The sequence below is a fragment of the Bombina bombina genome, chromosome 6 (assembly GCF_027579735.1).
Source record: "Bombina bombina isolate aBomBom1 chromosome 6, aBomBom1.pri, whole genome shotgun sequence".
In the NCBI taxonomy this organism is placed as follows: domain Eukaryota; kingdom Metazoa; phylum Chordata; class Amphibia; order Anura; family Bombinatoridae; genus Bombina; species Bombina bombina.
This window is the reverse complement of record NC_069504.1, coordinates 1,105,732,544-1,105,749,744: the sequence shown is the minus strand read 5'-3', so window position 1 is coordinate 1,105,749,744 and position 17,201 is coordinate 1,105,732,544. Positions and strand designations below refer to the sequence as shown.

Genomic DNA, 17,201 nt, shown 5'->3' with positions numbered 1-17,201 from the left:
AAGTAGCATCAATACATTTAGTACATAAATTTCTATTGGGCTCCACTTTGGCATTAACACATATAGCACAGAGATATTCCTCTGAATCAGACATGTTTAACACACTAGCAAATAAACAGCAACTTGGAAATACTTTTCAAAGTAATTTACAAATAATATGAAAACGAACTGTGCCTTTAAGAAGCACAGAAAATATTATAACAGATAAAATAATTAAGTTATAGCATCAATCTTTGTCAGAATATACAGTTTTAGCAAAGGATTGTTCCCCTCAGCAAATGATAACTAACCCAGGCAGCAGAAAAAAAATACACAAATAAACGTTTTTTATATCACAGTCAATACAATCAGCACAGCTCTGCTGTGAATGATTACTTCCCTCAAAAAAGACTCTTGAGATCCCTGAACTCTGTAGAGATGAACCGGATCATGCAGGAAGAAAATGAACCTCTGACTGAGTTTTTCTGATGCATAGTGAAAGCACCAAAATGGCCCCTCCCCCACACACATAACAGTGAGAGGGATCAGTGAACTGCTCTAATTTAAATCAAAACTATTGCCAAGTGGAAAAAAAGTGCCCAAAACATTTTTTCACCCAGTACCTCAGAGAAAAAAACGTTTTTACATGCCAGCAAAAAAACGTTTTACCTCAATAATTAATTGTCATTTAAACCTATTGCAAGTCCCTGCAAAATAGGTTAAGTCTATGTATACAGTTTAAAAGCCAGAGAAGTACCATTTCCCAGAAAACTGAAGTGTAAAATATACATACATGACAGCCTGATATCAGCTACATCTACTGCATTCAAGGCTGAGTTTACATTATAACGGTATGGCAGGATTTTCTCATCAATTCCATGTCAGAAAATAATAAACTGCTACATACCTCTTTGCAGATTAATCTGCCTGCTGTCCCCTGATCTGAAGTTTACCTCTCCTCAGATGGCCGAGAAACAGCAATATGATCTTAACTACTCCGGCTAAAATCATAGAAAAACTCAGGTAGATTCTTCTTCAAATTCTACCAGAGAAGGAATAACACACTCCGGTGCTATTATAAAATAACAAACTTTTGATTGAAGATATAAAAACTAAATATATCACCATAGTCCTCTCACACATCCTATCTAGTCGTTGGGTGCAAGAGAATGACTGGGGGTGACGTAGAGGGGAGGAGCTATATAGCAACTCTGCTGGGTGAATCCTCTTGCACTTCCTGTAGGGGAGCAGTTAATATCCCACAAGTAATGATGACCCGTGGACTGATCACACTTAACAGAAGAAAAAAACCTTAATTTTTTCACTATTTTAGGTTTCTCACTGAAATTATTTACAAACGGCTTGTGCAATTATGGCACAAATGGTTGTAAATACTTCTCTGGGATCCCCTTTGTTCAGAAATAGACATATATGGCTTTGGTGTTGCCTTTTGGTAATTAGAAGGCCACTAAATGCTGCTGTGCATCACACGTGTATTATGGCTACCAGTGAAGGGGTTAATTAGGTAGCTTGCAGGGTTAATTTTAGCTTTAGTGTAGAAATCAGCCTCCCACCTGACACATTACACCCCCTGATCCCTCCCAAACAGCTCTCTTCCCTCCCCCACCCCACAATTGTCCCCGCCATGTTAAGTACTGGCAGAAAGTCTGCCAGTACTAAAATAAAAGCTTTGTTTTTTAAAAACATTTTAAGCATATTTACATATGCTGCTCTGTAGGATCCCCCCTTAGCCCCCAACCTCCCCGATTCCTCCCTCCCCCCCCCAAACAGCTCTCTAACCCTCCCCCTCTAACTTATTGGTAGCCATCTTGGGTACTGGCAGCTGTCTGCCAGTACCCAGTTTACAATAATATATATATATCTATATTTTTTTCTGTAGTGTAGTCCCCCCCCCCCCTGCACGCGCAGGCGTTCATGCGCACCCCCGGGTACTCCGCCCACGATCCCGCTCCCCTCTGGATCAAAGAAGGCATCAATGGCCGCCCACCCACCAATAAGACTGAGGACGGGCAGGGTACATCCTCGGTCGTATTCTTTTGGAGGACGTACCCTGCGCGTCCTCTGTCGTTAAGGGGTTAAACTTACTCAGCTGATCTTCCCTTCTGAGCTCTGGTATAACTCTGCTGGCATCTCACTCCCCCTCCCATCCTCACAGTCACCACATTTAATTTGGTTCTGTAGACACCAGAGCTGAACCCCATACACACTGCTCTGTGAAACTATCTTCTTGAAGCCAGAATTGTATTTCACAGAGCAGTGTGTGAGAAGTTCATATAGAACAATTTTCAGTTTCTATGGTTTTACTATTTATAGGTATGTGAGTAAAATGAACATTTTTGTTTTATTCTATAAACGGTTAAAATTTCTCCAAAATTTTTAATCAAAATATTGACAATTCGAGCATTTATTTGCATAAAATGACAACTGGTCAAAATAACAAAAAAGATGGTGTTGTCAGACCATGAATAATGTAAAGACAACAAGTTCATATTTATTTTTAAACACCACAATACTAATGTTTTAACTTATCAAGCCTTCAGAAATCAATATTTTTCTAAAACAGCCTTGATTTTCAATCACAGATTTTATGCGCCTTGGCATATTCTCCACGTGTTTCACATTGCTGTTGGGTGACTTTATGCCACTCATGGTGCAAAAATTCAAGCAACTTGGGTTCAGGTCTGGAGACTGGGCTGGCCATGACATGGCCTTGATCTGGTGGCCTTCCATCCACACCTTGATTGAACTGGCTGTGTGGCATAGGCAGATTTATCTTTGTGAAGGAAGCAAGATACATTATTATCCTGGAAGAAAACTTGATTCCTTCTGCTTTGCCAATGTTCCCCAAGTCTGAGGATTGTTTTTTCCAGAAGGATAAGGCTCCATGCCATACAGCTGGGTCAATCAAGGTGTGGATGGAGGACCCCCAGATCAAGGCCCTGTCATGGCCAGCCAAATCTCAATACATGAACCCCATTGAAAACCTCTGGAATGTTATCAAGAGAACAATGGATGGTCACGAGCAATCAAACAAAGCCGAGCTGCTTGAATTTTTGAAACTGGAGTAGCATAAAGTGATATATATATATATATATATATATATATATATATACATATATATACACACAAAGACACACACACACACATATACATACACACAAACACACACACACATTTCCTACCTTCTGTTGGCATTTTGGACACACCCAAATTCCCTTAGGAGCAATCTTTAGTGGTGGGTCTACACAATCTAAATGATAAGCTCTTGGACATGTGCTGCATGGTTGTAAACTGCTACCACGTTTACATGCTGAACAGAACACATCATGATTGATTTCATTCTATTTATAAAAAAAAAATATATATATATAAAAATTATATAGATTAGTTTGTCACTGAGTAATTAAACATCTTTAGGCAAAAATACATTACAGTGGCAAACAAAGAAACATGTACAGTATATTTTTAAATGCATAAGCAGCAAAGTTAACAAACACATACTAGTGTTCTCCTTAGGTTCTTTTTAATGGGTGCACCACTCAGCAGATTTTACTGACCACCCAGCTAAAATGTAAAACACTATTCAGGTAAAATCAGCAAATTTTTTAATTTTTTCAGTTTATTGCACACATTTTCGTTAAACACATTTATGTTAAATTATGCAACTAATTTGTGCTTAAAATGAAAGTAAATCCTAGCGTTGTACAAACGCTAGGATTTACTATTGAAACAAAAAAAGGGGACTTCCATTCATGAAGTATAAGATACTTCATGTAGAATGCTCCTTTATTTGATTCAATTGATTGCCGCTCTTAGCGTTTGTATGCTACAACGCTAGGATTTACTTTCACTTTAATTTTTTTTTTTATAATATTACAAAATATTACACAGTCCCCAACTGGCACCTTTACAATGCCACCCGAATAGCAAAAATGTCTGTGGAGAACACTGCATACAATACATAATTAAAGTCATATAGAATACTTTCTCAACTGATCAATAGGATTTAGTTTAACACAGTTTTACACATTAGATTATTATGAGAGACGGTAATACAGCTGCTATCACCTCTAACACCACCAATTGATAATGAATGCATTATTTTTATGGCAACACAAAGTAAAAAATAAAAAATAAATCCTGCAACGAAAACATGGTATTAAATATGCAAAGCTTACAAACATACCTTCCAATATGGATCCTCATTTGCTTGCACGTAAAAAAAGGGCAGAAAATAAGTTAGTGAAGAAATGGAATGTCAGGCAGCTGTCAAATTTGGTTAGGGCCATAAAGTATGCTAAATCAGAAACATGTATTTAACTATGTACTACAGATGAGGAAGCCAACATGGAGAATAAGTGAATAAGTAAGAACACTAGAATATAAACTACTTACAACACGTCTGATGTAAATAATTTCATAGGAATGCACTTTTATGTGGAACTCGCCAGAGTAAAGGAACATAAATCCCAAATGGGAAATACACTACAGTGAATTTGAAATTTCATTAGAAATATAACTTTTAATGGTTTTATTCTTGCAAACACCATGTAACTATTACTTTTTTCCCCTTTCTGTAATCGTTATATTTTTGACACCGGTTTATTTAACTACTTATGACCGCGATGTACCATGTACTTTGCTGGTCGTTAAGGGTTTGTCTGGTAATATCGTGGGTCTTGCAGCGAGCGGCAAAACCGTGCTATTAGACCCTCTCTCCCTCCTGCAGGCTTCCTAAAATAGTGGTGAGACCGTGCTATAGCAAAAAAAATAAAAAAATAAAAATATAGAAAGACCAGCGACGTACCCTGGGGTTAAATATAGAACTAGAAGTAATATGTAAGGCTAATAATTCTCCTGTTCAAATGGATAGAAAGGACAAAATGAAATGTACATTTGCTGGCAGCTTATAGATATATCATAGGCATTTGTTAAAGGGATAGTAAAGTCCAAATTAAACTTTCATGATTCAGATAGGGCATGTCATTTTAAACAACTTTCTAATTTACTTTTATCATCAATTTTGTGTTGTTCTCTTGGTATTCTTAGTTGAAAGCTAAACCTAGGTTTATCACAGCTAGAGGGTGTTAGTTCATGCGTTTCATATAAGTAACATTGTGCGCATGAGTTATTTAAGAGCCAGCACTAATTGCTTAGATACAAGGTAATTGTAATTAAAGGTAAAAACATAAAAAATGCTTACCTGATAATTTCCTTTTCTCCCGTTGGAAAGAGTCCACAGCTGCATTCATTACTTTTGGGAAATAAGAACCTGGCCACCAGGAGGAGGCAAATACACCCCAGCCAAAGGCTTAAATACTCCTCCCACTTCCCTCATCCCCCAGTCATTCTGCCGAGGAACAAGGAACAGAGGAAGAAATATCAGGGTAAAAAAAAGGTGCCAGAAGAATAAAAAGACGCCCCACAAAGAAAAAGGGTGGGGAGCTGTGGACTCTTTCCAACGGAAGAAAAGGAAATGATCAGGTAAGCATAATTTATATTTTTCTTCCTAATTGGAAAGAGTTCACAGCTGCATTCATTACTTTTGGGAAAAGAAAATTTATGCTTACCTGATAAATGTATTTTTTTTTTACACAATGAGTCCACTGATCATCTCAATTACTAATGGGAGAGCTGTTAAATAGCTCCTCCCCTCCCTCCCACTCCAGTCATTCGACCGAAGTTAGGAAGAGAAAGGAAAAGCCAAGGTGTAGAGGTGTCTGAAGTTTACAATAACCCACAACCTGTCTTACAAGAAACAGCGTGGGCCGTGGACTCATCGTGTCAAAAAAGAAATAAATTTATCAGGTAAGCATAAATTTTCTTTTCTTTTTTAAGACACGATGAGTCCACGGATCATCTCAATTACTAATGGGATCCAATACCCAAGCTAGAGTACACAGATTATACGGGAGGGACAAGACAGGGCACCTAAACGGAAGGCACCACTGCTTGAAGAACTTTTCTCCCAAAAGCAGCCTCAGCCGAGGCACAAGTGTCAAATTTGTAGAATTTTGTAAAAGTGTGTAGAGAGGACCAAGTTGCAGCCTTGCAAATCTGTTCCACAGAAGCTTCGTTTTTGAATGCCTATGAAGAAGCAACAGTCCTCGTGGAATGAGCCGTAACCTTTTCAGGAGGCTGATGTCCCGCAGTCTCATATGCAAAGTGTTTGATAATCTTTAACCAAAAAGAAAGAAAAGCAGCCGTAGCTTTCTGTCCCTTACGTTTTCCGGAGAAAATCACAAATAAAGAAGAAGACTGACAAAAGTCCTTAGTCGCCTGAAGGTAAAACTTCAAAGCACGGACCACATCCAGATTGTGCAGAAGTCGCTCCTTCTGAGAAGGACGATTAGGACACAGAAGGAACAACAATAGGAAGAAAACCTAGTTTTGTACGTAAAACCACCTTATCTGAATGGAAGATAAGGTAAGGAGATTCATACTGTAATGCCGAAAGCTCTGATACTCTTCGAGCAGAAGTAATTGCAACCAGAAACAAAACTTTCCAAGATAATAACTTAATATCTAAGGAATGCATAGGCTCAAACGGAGCCCCTGAAGGACCTTGAGAACTAAATTTAGACTCCAAGGAGGAGAAACAGGTTTGACCAAGGCCTGACAAAAGGATTGTACATCTGGAAAATTTGCCAGACGTTTGTGTAACAAAATATATAAGGCAGATATTTGACCCTTTAAGGAACTTGCTGATAAACCTTTCTCCAAACCCTCTTGGAGAAAAGATAAAATTCTAGGAATCCTAACTGTACTCCATGAGTAACCATTGGACTCACACCAACATAGATATTTACGCCATATCTTATAGTAAATCCTTCTAGTTACAGGCTTACGAGCCTGGATCATGGTCTCAATGACCGATTCAGAAAAACCCCGCTTGGATAAAATTAAGCGTTCAATCTCCAAGCAGTCAGCTTCAGAGAAACTAGATTTGGGTGAAGGAAGGGATCCTGAATTAGAAGGTCCTTCCTCAACAGAAGTCTCCAAGGTGGCAGAGATGACATTTCCACCAGACCTGCATACAAAATCCTGCAAGGCCAAGCCAGTGCAATTAGGATCACTGACGCCCTCTCCTGCTCGATTCGAGCAATGACTCGAGGAAGAAGAGCAAACTGAGGAAATAGGTATGCTAGACTGAAGGTCCAAGGAACCGCCAGAGCATCTATCATTTCCGCCTGGGGGTCCCTGGACCTCGAACTGTATCTCAAGAGCATGGCATTCTGTCGAGATTATGGATCAAATATATAGAGGCGCTGGTCTTGAATCTCGTATATATTGACGTACACACTGAAGAAAGAAACTTAACTTGTGATTTGCAGGAGTTGACAACAAAATAATGTGCAGTATACTCACTCCGAAAAATTTCAGAGTTCAGCTTCTCTATCAACTCCTGCAAATCACAAGTTAAGTTTCTTTCTTCAGTGTGTACGTCAATATATACGAGATTCAAGACCAGCGCCTCTATATATTTGATCCATATTCTACTCACAGTCCTGTTGGGAGAGACTGTTAGAGGGCAGCAGTCACTCAAGAGGGGAGTATTGTGCTCTATTCTAGTCATTCTGTACATTGTGTTGTTAACATCTAACATATCTGTATAGTTTTTGTTATTATCATTCTGTCGAGATGCCATGAGATCTAATTCCGGCTGACCCTACTTGAGAATCAGACTGGCAAATACTTACGGATGGAGTTCCCACTCCCCCTAATGAAAGGCCTGTCTGCTCAGAAAGTCCGCCTCCCAGTTGTCCACCCCTGGGATGTGGATTGCTGACAGACAGCAAGAATGGGCCTCCGCCCACTAAATTATTCTGGTTACCTCTGTCATCGCTAAGGAACTCCTTTGTTCCTCCCTGATGGTTTATGTAAGCCACTGTAGTTATGTTGTCTGACTGAAACCTGACAAACCGGACCGAAGCTAACTAAGGCCAGGCTAGAAGAGCATTGAAAATCGCTCTCAGCTCCAGAATGTTTATAGGAAGAACAGACTCTGACTGAGTCCAAACTCCCTGAGCCTTTAGGGAGCCCCAGAGTGCTAACCACCCCAGAAGACTGGTGTCTGTTGTCACAATCACCCAGGATGGTCTGCGGAAACAGGTTCCCTGGGAGAGATGATCTAGAGACAACCACCATTGAAGCGAATCTCTTGTCTCCTGCTCCAGTAGTATTCGAGGAGATAAATCTGCATAATCTCAGTTCCATTGCCTGAGAATGCTTAACTGCAGAGGTCTGAGATGGAACCGAGCAAACGGGATGATGTCCATTGCACCACCATCAGCCCAATCATCTCCATGCACTGAGCCACTGAAGGCCAAGGAGTGGACTGAAGGACTAAACAAGTATCTATAATCTTTGATCTCCTGACTTCTGTCAGAAGAATCTTCATTAATAGAGAATCTATTATGGTTCCCAAGAAAGTTACCCTTGTATTTGGGACTAGGGAACTCTTTTCCAAATTTATCTTCCACACATGAGATTGCAGGAAGGATAGCACCATCACCGTATGGGACCTTGCTTGATGCAAGGATGGCGCCTGGACTAGGATGTCGTCCAGATAGGGCGCCACCGCTATGCCTCTTAAACGAAGAACTGCCAATAGTGATCCCATAACCTTTGTGAAAATTCTTGGAGCTGTGGCAAGACCGAAAGGAAAAGCCACGAACTGGAAGTGTTTGTCCAGAAATGCGAATCTTAGAAACCTGTGATGATCCCTGTGAATGGGAACATGCAGGTATGCGTCCTTCAAATCCACTGTTGTCATAAACTCACCCTCTTAGATAAAAGGAAAAATAGAACGGATAGTTTCCATCTTGAAAGACGGTACCCTGAGAAATTTATTTAGACTCTTGAGATCTAAAATTGGCCTGAAGGTTCCTTCTTTTTTGGGAACCACAAAGAGATTAGAATAAAAACCATGACCCTGTTCCTGAATTGGAACAGGGACAATCACTCCCAGGTCTGAGAGGTCTTTTACACAATGTAAGCACGCCTCTCTTTTTGTCTGGTCTGCAGATAATCTTGAAAGTAGAAACCTGCCTCTGGGAGGAAAACTTTTGAACTCCAGCTTGTATCCCTGGGACACAATCTCTACTGCCCAGGGATCCTGAACATCTCGAATCCAAGCCTGAGAGAAAAGAGAAAGTCTCCCCCTACAAGATCCGGTCCCGGATCGGGGGCATGACCTTCATGCTGTCTGACTCAATGGCAGGCTTTTTGGATTGTTTAACCTTATTCCAAGATTGACTTGGTCTCCATGCAGGTTTGGGCTGTTCCTGCTTGGCGGTGGTAGAGAAAAAAAAAATTCCCTTGAAATTTCGAAAGGAACGAAAATTACTCTGACATCCTTTTTGCTTGTTTCTCTTATCCTGAGGGAGAAGATGGCCTTTACCTCCCGAGATATCAGAGATCATTTCCGCTAGGCCAGGTCCAAACAAGGTCTTCTCCTTGTAAGGTATAGACAGAAGCTTAGACTTTGAGGATGCATCCGCAGACGAAGGTTTCAACCATAAAGCTCTGCGGGCTAAAATAGAGAAACCCGATATCTTAGCTCCCAGTTTAATAATCTGAAGTGAAGCATCCATAATAAAGGCATTAGCAAGCTTCAGAGCCTTTATCCTGTCTTGAATCTCTTCCAAGGACGTCTCAGTCCTGAGAGACTCAGACAGAGCATCAAACCAATAGGCTGCCGCGCTAGTGACAGTAGCAATGCACATAGCTGGCTGCCATTGCAGACCCTGGTGAACATAAATATTCTTTTTATCCATAGGGTCCTTGAAAGCACAACTATCCTCTATGGGAATAGTAGTTCACTTGGCTAAGGTGGAAACGGCCCCTTCTACCTTAGGAACTGTTTGCCAAGTCTCCTTAAAGGAGTCCGCTATGGGAAACATCTTCTTGATAATAGGAGGAGAAAAAGGAATGTCTGGTCTCTCCCATTCCTAAGATGTTTTTCCAGTTCCAAAGAGAGCTTCGGAAATTATTTCAGAGTAAGAAGGAACCTCAAAATATCTGTCCAGCTTACTAGACTTCTCTGGGATGACCATTACAGTGGAATCACAATCATCCAATCATCCAAAGTAACCAAAACCTCCCTAAGCAATAGATGGAGGTGTTCTAGTTTAAATCTAAAGGTTACAACCTCTGAATCTGTCAGAGGCAAAGTACCTTCTGAATCTGAGATTTCCCCCTCAGATAATACAGCAGTATCCTCCTCTTGTCCTTGGGAGGGTACCTCCGAAATAGCCACAGAACTGACTGAATGTCTGGCTTTCCTCTTACGTTTGCCCTGCAACATTGGAAAGGCAGCCAATGCATCAGAAATTGTAGAAGACATGAGAGAAGCTATGACTTTTAAAGTAACTCCAGCGGGCGCTAGAGCAGACGTGCAGGGCACTGCTTGTGCGGGCGGTACACTTTGGGACACTTGGGGAGAAAGCTGCGGCATAACTTGACCCTCATCATTAGACCCAGGGGCAGCATCCGCCTTAGAAAAATTTTGCTCAGAAAATCTGTTCCCTAAAATTTAAAGTCCTCTGAATACATGTGAGACAGAAAGGGATTGGTGGTTCCACATTACACAAGGAGCAAGAAACATGTTTCAAAGCCCCTTGGTCACAATTGGTCTTTCTTTATAAAAACTTATTTTCAAAAAAACGTTACTGTCTCTTTAAATTCAAAGAGACAACTTTTTTACTTTAATATTTGTAACGATAAATCTTGATACCAAATTATATTTAAATAAGATAAAAACACCTCTGCACCTCAGGAACAGTGCTAAGGTGCTCCTACCTGACCAGGAAAAAAAAACGGGTGCTTGAGATCCGTTCAGAGCCTTCCAACACGGTCCGTTGCGCTGTAGACAATCCGGAGCGACACAGAATAGACTCGCCAACCGGTGTTAGAAACGCATGCTCTGCACGGACCATGCGTTTCAACACAGCACCTCAGGAAATGAAGTCTGATTAACTTTCAGACCGCTGCGCAAGAGAAATGGCGAGATTCAGAATTTTCGCCCATTGTAGGCTTGTTACATCCAAATGAAAAAAACTTACGTTTGTCACCTATGTAAAAGAGTTTATTTGAGTAAAAAGAGCCAAGAATAAAGTGTAACCACCATCAGAGCATATAATTCCCCAGCCCCAGTGCCTGCACCTAATGCTGTCCCATTATCTCTCCCAACTAGGAGAGTCCTTGGTGTCCCAGTGTAAGTGCCTTTCCTATTGCACTTAATTCATATTCATATGCAATGGTGTGCTAACACCTTTCTGGGCCCCCCCAGAAAATATATAAAATTAGCACTTACCTTAACTTCTGCCTGACAGCTAGGCAGCTCACAGGCTTAAGAGGTCCTCTCCCTCCCATTGACCTGTGGAAAAAAGGCATGCAGAGTAATCCTTTTCCTCAGACTAAAGGCATACAGAGCAGCACAATACATGGGAGGCGCAGTGAGAATTATGTCCCACAAGATCCCACTGCTCTAAAGCCACCAAAGCCCTATTGATGAGACTGATATGGACTACAGCTACACTCTAGGACAAAGCAGCACAATCTTGTACTACTTTAAAAATAATAAACTCTTGATTGAAGAATCTAAACTAACACCTCACTTTACCACTTCCTATCACTAATGCAGGCAAAGAGAATGACTGGAGTGGGAGGGAGGGGAGGAGCTATTTAACAGCTCTGCTGTGGTGCTCTTTGCCGCCTCAGGTTGACCAGGAGGTGAATATCCCATTAGTAATTGAGATGATCCGTGGACTCGTGTCTTAAAAAAGAAAACAATACCCAAGCTAAAGAGGACACTGAATGCCAAAACGGGGGGGTACAATAGGCGGCCCACTCTGAGGGCACCAAGCCAGAAACTACTACCCAACAAAAAACCTGCTTCGTCCGAAGCCGAGAAAACTTTGAAAAGGAAAAGCCCAAAGGGCACTGACCCGCAGATAGTCCAGAAGCATAGCTAGAGGCCACAAAATCAGACTCGACTGAGCCAACAGTCCTCCAGGAGACACTGTCGCCCAACAGGCAGTCTCTCACCACTCACTAATGAGGGGAACACCAGCCTAAACCCCCCAAGGGATAAGGCAAGGAAGAACCGAAGGGGAACCAAAAGGACAACACAAAATCCATAAAAGGAAAACCCCCAATAGCGAGCCCAGCTCACAAAGACCCAAATGGGTCCTGACAGACAAGGGGAGGCTATGACCAGACCAAGCAGAAACCAGAGGTTTAGGACCGGGCCTCAAACAGAGAAAACTTCTCTCAACATTGTGCAAAAGCACCAAAAGACAACTGAAGACTGAGTCTTTACCTCGTCAGAACTAAGAATACCATTGTATTCAGAAAAAAAACAAAAAAAAACGTGTAACAGACCCAGACAAAAAAAAAAACATGATTCAAGAACACACAGCTATCATTAGGATAACCCAGAAGAATACTTGCTGAGAAGTAAAAAACATAATTTATGCTTACCTGATAAATTCCTTTCTCCTGTAGTGTAGTCAGTCCACGGGTCATCCATTACTTATGGGATATTAACTCCTCCCCAACAGGAAGTGCAAGAGGATCACCCAAGCAGAGCTGCTATATAGCTCCTCCCCTCTACGTCACACCCAGTCATTCGACCGAAAACCAAACGAGAAAGGAGAAACTATAGGGTGCAGTGGTGACTGGAGTATAATTTAAAAATTTAGACCTGCCATAAAAACAGGGCGGGCCGTGGACTGACTACACTACAGGAGAAAGGAATTTATCAGGTAAGCATAAATTATGTTTTCTCCTGTTAAGTGTAGTCAGTCCACGGGTCATCCATTACTTATGGGATACCAATACCAAAGCTAAAGTACACGGATGACAGGAGGGACAGGCAGGATCTTTATACGGAAGGAACCACTGCCTGAAGAACCTTTCTCCCAAAAACAGCCTCCGAAGAAGCAAAAGTGTCAAATTTGTAAAATTTGGAAAAAGTATGAAGAGAAGACCAAGTTGCAGCCTTGCAAATCTGTTCAACAGAGGCCTCATTCTTAAAGGCCCAAGTGGAAGCCACAGCTCTAGTAGAATGAGCTGTAATCCTTTCAGGAGGTTGCTGTCCAGCAGTCTCATAGGCTAAACGCATTATGCTACGAAGCCAAAAGGATAGAGAAGTAGCAGATGCTTTTTGACCTCTCCTCTGTCCAGAATAAACGACAAACAGGGAAGAAGTTTGGCGATAATCTTTAGTTGCCTGTAAATAAAATTTCAGGGCACGGACTAAGTCTAGATTGTGCAGAAGTCGTTCCTTCTTGGAAGAAGGGTTAGGGCACAATGATGGAACAACAATCTCTTGATTTATATTCTTGTTAGTGACTACCTTAGGTAAGAACCCAGGTTTAGTACGCAGAACTACCTTATCTGAATGGAAAATCAGATAAGGAGAATCACAATGTAAGGCCGATAACTCAGAGACTCTACGAGCCGAGGAAATAGCCATTAAAAACAGAACTTTCCAAGATAACAGCTTGATATCAATGGAATGAAGGGGTTCAAACGGAACACCCTGTAAAACGTTAAGAACTAAATTTAAGCTCCACGGTGGAGCTACAGTCTTAAACACAGGCTTAATCCTAGCCAAAGCCTGACAAAAAGCCTGAACGTCTGGAACTTCTGACAGACGTTTGTGTAAAAGGATGGACAGAGCTGAGATCTGTCCCTTTAAAGAACTTGCAGATAAACCCTTTTCTAAACCTTCTTGTAGAAAACACAATATCCTAGGAATCCTAACCTTACTCCATGAGTAGCTCTTGGATTCGCACCAGTGTAAGTATTTACGCCATATCTTATGGTAAATTTTCCTGGTAACAGGTTTCCTAGCCTGTATTAAGGTATCAATTACTGACTCCGAAAATCGACGCTTTGATAAAATCAAGCGTTCAATTTCCATGCAGTCAGCTTCAGAGAAATTAGATTTTGATGTTTGAAAGGTTATAGAAACCAAATTTAGCAAAGGATTGCACTCATTAGCAATGGATGATTAAACCTTAATATCAGAAAAAACGGATAACAATTGAAAATATAAGCGTTTTTATCACAGTCAAAGCACAGTCTCACAGGTCTGCTGTGAGTGATTACCTCCCTCAAAACTAGTTTTGAAGACCCCTGAGCTCTGTGGAGACGTCCTGGATCATGCAGGGAGAAAGGCAGACTGTGACTGAATTTCTGATGCGTAGTAAAAGCGCCAAAATAGGCCCCTCCCACTCACACTACAACAGTGAGGGAAGCTCAGTAAACTGTTTTTATTTAAAACAAACGACAGCCATGTGGAAAATAGCGCCCAAAACAATTTTTCACCAAGTACCTCAGATAATTAAACGATTTAACATGCCAGCAAACGTTTAAAATCTAATTTATGAAATGTCATTAAAAGCCTGCTGCTAGTCGCTCACACTGCAAGTTAGGCTAAAAGTTATATGCATACAGTATTTTCCCAGTGAAGTGCCATTCCCCAGAAATACTTAAGTGTAAACATATATACATATCAGCCTGATACCAGTTGCTACTACTGCATTTAAGGTAGTTTGGCTGTTTCGGTTTTCGATTTTTTTGCCTGTTATTTTCGGTAAAATTATTTTGTAGCATGTTTCAAATTTGATGCTAGCCTATAGCTGCTGTTTAATTTTATTACTTTACTTACTGTTCTGCATATAATGAGTTTTCTAGGACTATAATTGGTAAAAAAAAAAAACCCTGTTAAATATGATTATGTTACATAGAACTAAATGAAGAATAATACAGTATATTGATATTTATAATTGTTTTAAGTAGGGATGTCCATTGCCGCAACCATCAAACCTATTACTTCCATGCACTGCGCTATGGAAGGAAGAAGAACAGAATGAAGTACTTGACAAGAGCTTAGAAGTTTTGATTTTCTGGCCTCTGTCAGAAAAATCTTCATTTCTAAGGAGTCTATTATTGTTCCCAAGAAGGGAACTCTTGTTGACGGGAATAGAGAACTTTTTTCTACGTTCACTTTCCACCCGTGAGATCTGAGAAAGGCTAGGACAATGTCCGTATGAGCCTTTGCTTGTGGCAGAGACGACGCTTGAATCAGTATGTCGTCCAAGTAAGGTACTACTGCAATGCCCCTTGGTCTTAGCACCGCTAGAAGGGACCCTAGTACCTTTGTGAAAATTCTTGGAGCAGTGGCTAATCCGAATGGAAGTGCCACAAACTGGTAATGCTTGTCCAGAAAGGCGAACCTTAGGAACCGATGATGTTCCTTGTGGATAGGAATATGTAGATACGCATCCTTTAAATCCACCGTGGTCATGAATTGACCTTCCTGGATGGTAGGAAGAATTGTCCGAATGGTTTCCATTTTGAACGATGGAACCCTGAGAAATTTGTTTAGGATCTTGAGATCCAAAATTGGCCTGAATGTTCCCTCTTTTTTGGGAACTATGAACAGATTGGAGTAAAACCCCATCCCTTGTTCTCCTAATGGAACAGGATGAATCACTCCCATCTTTAACAGGTCTTCTACACAATGTAAGAATGCCTGTCTTTTTATTTGGTCTGAAGACAATTGAGACCTGTGGAACCTTCCCCTTGGGGGTAGTTCCTTGAATTCCAGGAGATAACCTTGAGAAACTATTTCTAGCGCCCAAGGATCCTGAACATCTCTTGCCCAAGCCTGAGCGAAGAGAGAGAGTCTGCCCCCCACCAGATCCGGTCCCGGATCGGGGGCCAACATCTCATGCTGTCTTAGTAGCGGTAGCAGGCTTCTTGGCCTGCTTACCTTTGTTCCAGCCTTGCATCGGTCTCCAGGCTGGCTTGGTTTGAGAAGAATTACCCTCTTGCTTAGAGGATGTAGAATTTGAGGCTGGTCCGTTTCTGCGAAAGGGACGAAAATTTGGTTTATTTTTAGCCTTAAAAGACCTATCCTGAGGAAGGGCGTGGCCTTTTCCCCCAGTGATGTCTGAAATAATCTCTTTCAAGTCAGGGCCAAACAGCGTTTTCCCCTTGAAAGGGATGTTAAGCAATTTGTTCTTGGAGGACACATCCGCTGACCAAGACTTTAGCCAAAGCGCTCTGCGCGCCACAATAGCAAAACCTGAATTTTTCGCCGCTAATCTAGCTAATTGCAAAGTGGCGTCTAATCTTGATTGAAGAATAAAACTACATTTAAACACCAAAAAACTCTAAACCATCTCCGTGGAGATGTTGCCTGTGCAACGGCAAAGAGAATGACTGGGGAAGGCGGAGCCTAGGAGGGATCATGTGACCAGCTTTGCTGGGCTCTTTGCCATTTCCTGTTGGGGAAGAGAATATCCCACAAGTAAGGATGTCGCCGTGGACCGGACACACCTATGTTGGAGAAAAGAGGTTGCCGAAGCCTTTTGACCTCTACTCTGTCCAGAGTAGACAACAAACAGATGTTTGACGAAAATCTTTAGTAGCTTGTAAGTAAAACTTTAAAGCACAAACCACGTCCAGATTGTGTAATAGACGTTCCTTCTTTGAAGAAGGATTAGGACACAAAGACGGAACAACAATCTTTTGATTGATATTCTTAGTAGATACAACCTTAGGTAAAAACCCAGGTTTGGTACGCAGAACTACCTTATCTGCATGGAAGATCAGATAAGGAGAATCACATTGTAAGGCAGATAACTCGGAAACTCTACGAGCCGAGGAAATAGCTACCAAAAAAGAACTTTCCAAGAAAGAAGTTTAATATCTATGGAATGAAGAGGTTCAAACGGAACCCCCTGAAGAACTTTAAGAACCAAATTTAAGCTCCAAGGTGGAGCAACAGGTTTAAACACAGGCTTGATTCTAACTAAAGCCTGACAAAATGCCTGAACGTCTGGAAAATCCGCCAGACGCTTGTGCAAAAGAATAGACAGCGCAGAAATCTGTCCCTTTAAGGAACTAGCTGACAATCCTTTTTCCAATCCTTCTTGGAGAAAAGATAATATCCTGGGAATCCTGACCTTACCCCATGAGTAGCCCTTGGATTCACACCAATAAAGATATTTACGCCATCTCTTATGATAGATTTTCCTGGTGACAGGCTTTCGTGCCTGAATTAAGGTATCAATGACTGACTTGGAGAAACCACGCTTTGATAAAATCAAGCGTTCAATCTCCAGGCAGTCAGCCTCAGAGAAATTATATTTGGATGGTTGAAAGGACCTTGAAGTAGA

At 41.2% G+C, this 17,201-nt stretch overlaps 1 protein-coding gene across 1 annotated transcript in view; it reads right to left on the bottom strand.

The window, feature by feature from the left end:
* The window catches only part of PHF21B (PHD finger protein 21B), a 292,696-nt gene that overhangs the window by 79,961 nt on the left and 195,534 nt on the right, over positions 1 to 17,201 (bottom strand). Inside the window, exons 8-9 of the mRNA XM_053719698.1 lie at positions 4,187 to 4,209; positions 3,183 to 3,341 (exon numbers count right to left, since the gene is read on the bottom strand). Of these exons, the coding sequence (XP_053575673.1) occupies positions 3,183 to 3,341; positions 4,187 to 4,209 (182 nt within the window). The remainder of the gene's footprint in view (positions 1 to 3,182; positions 3,342 to 4,186; positions 4,210 to 17,201) is intronic.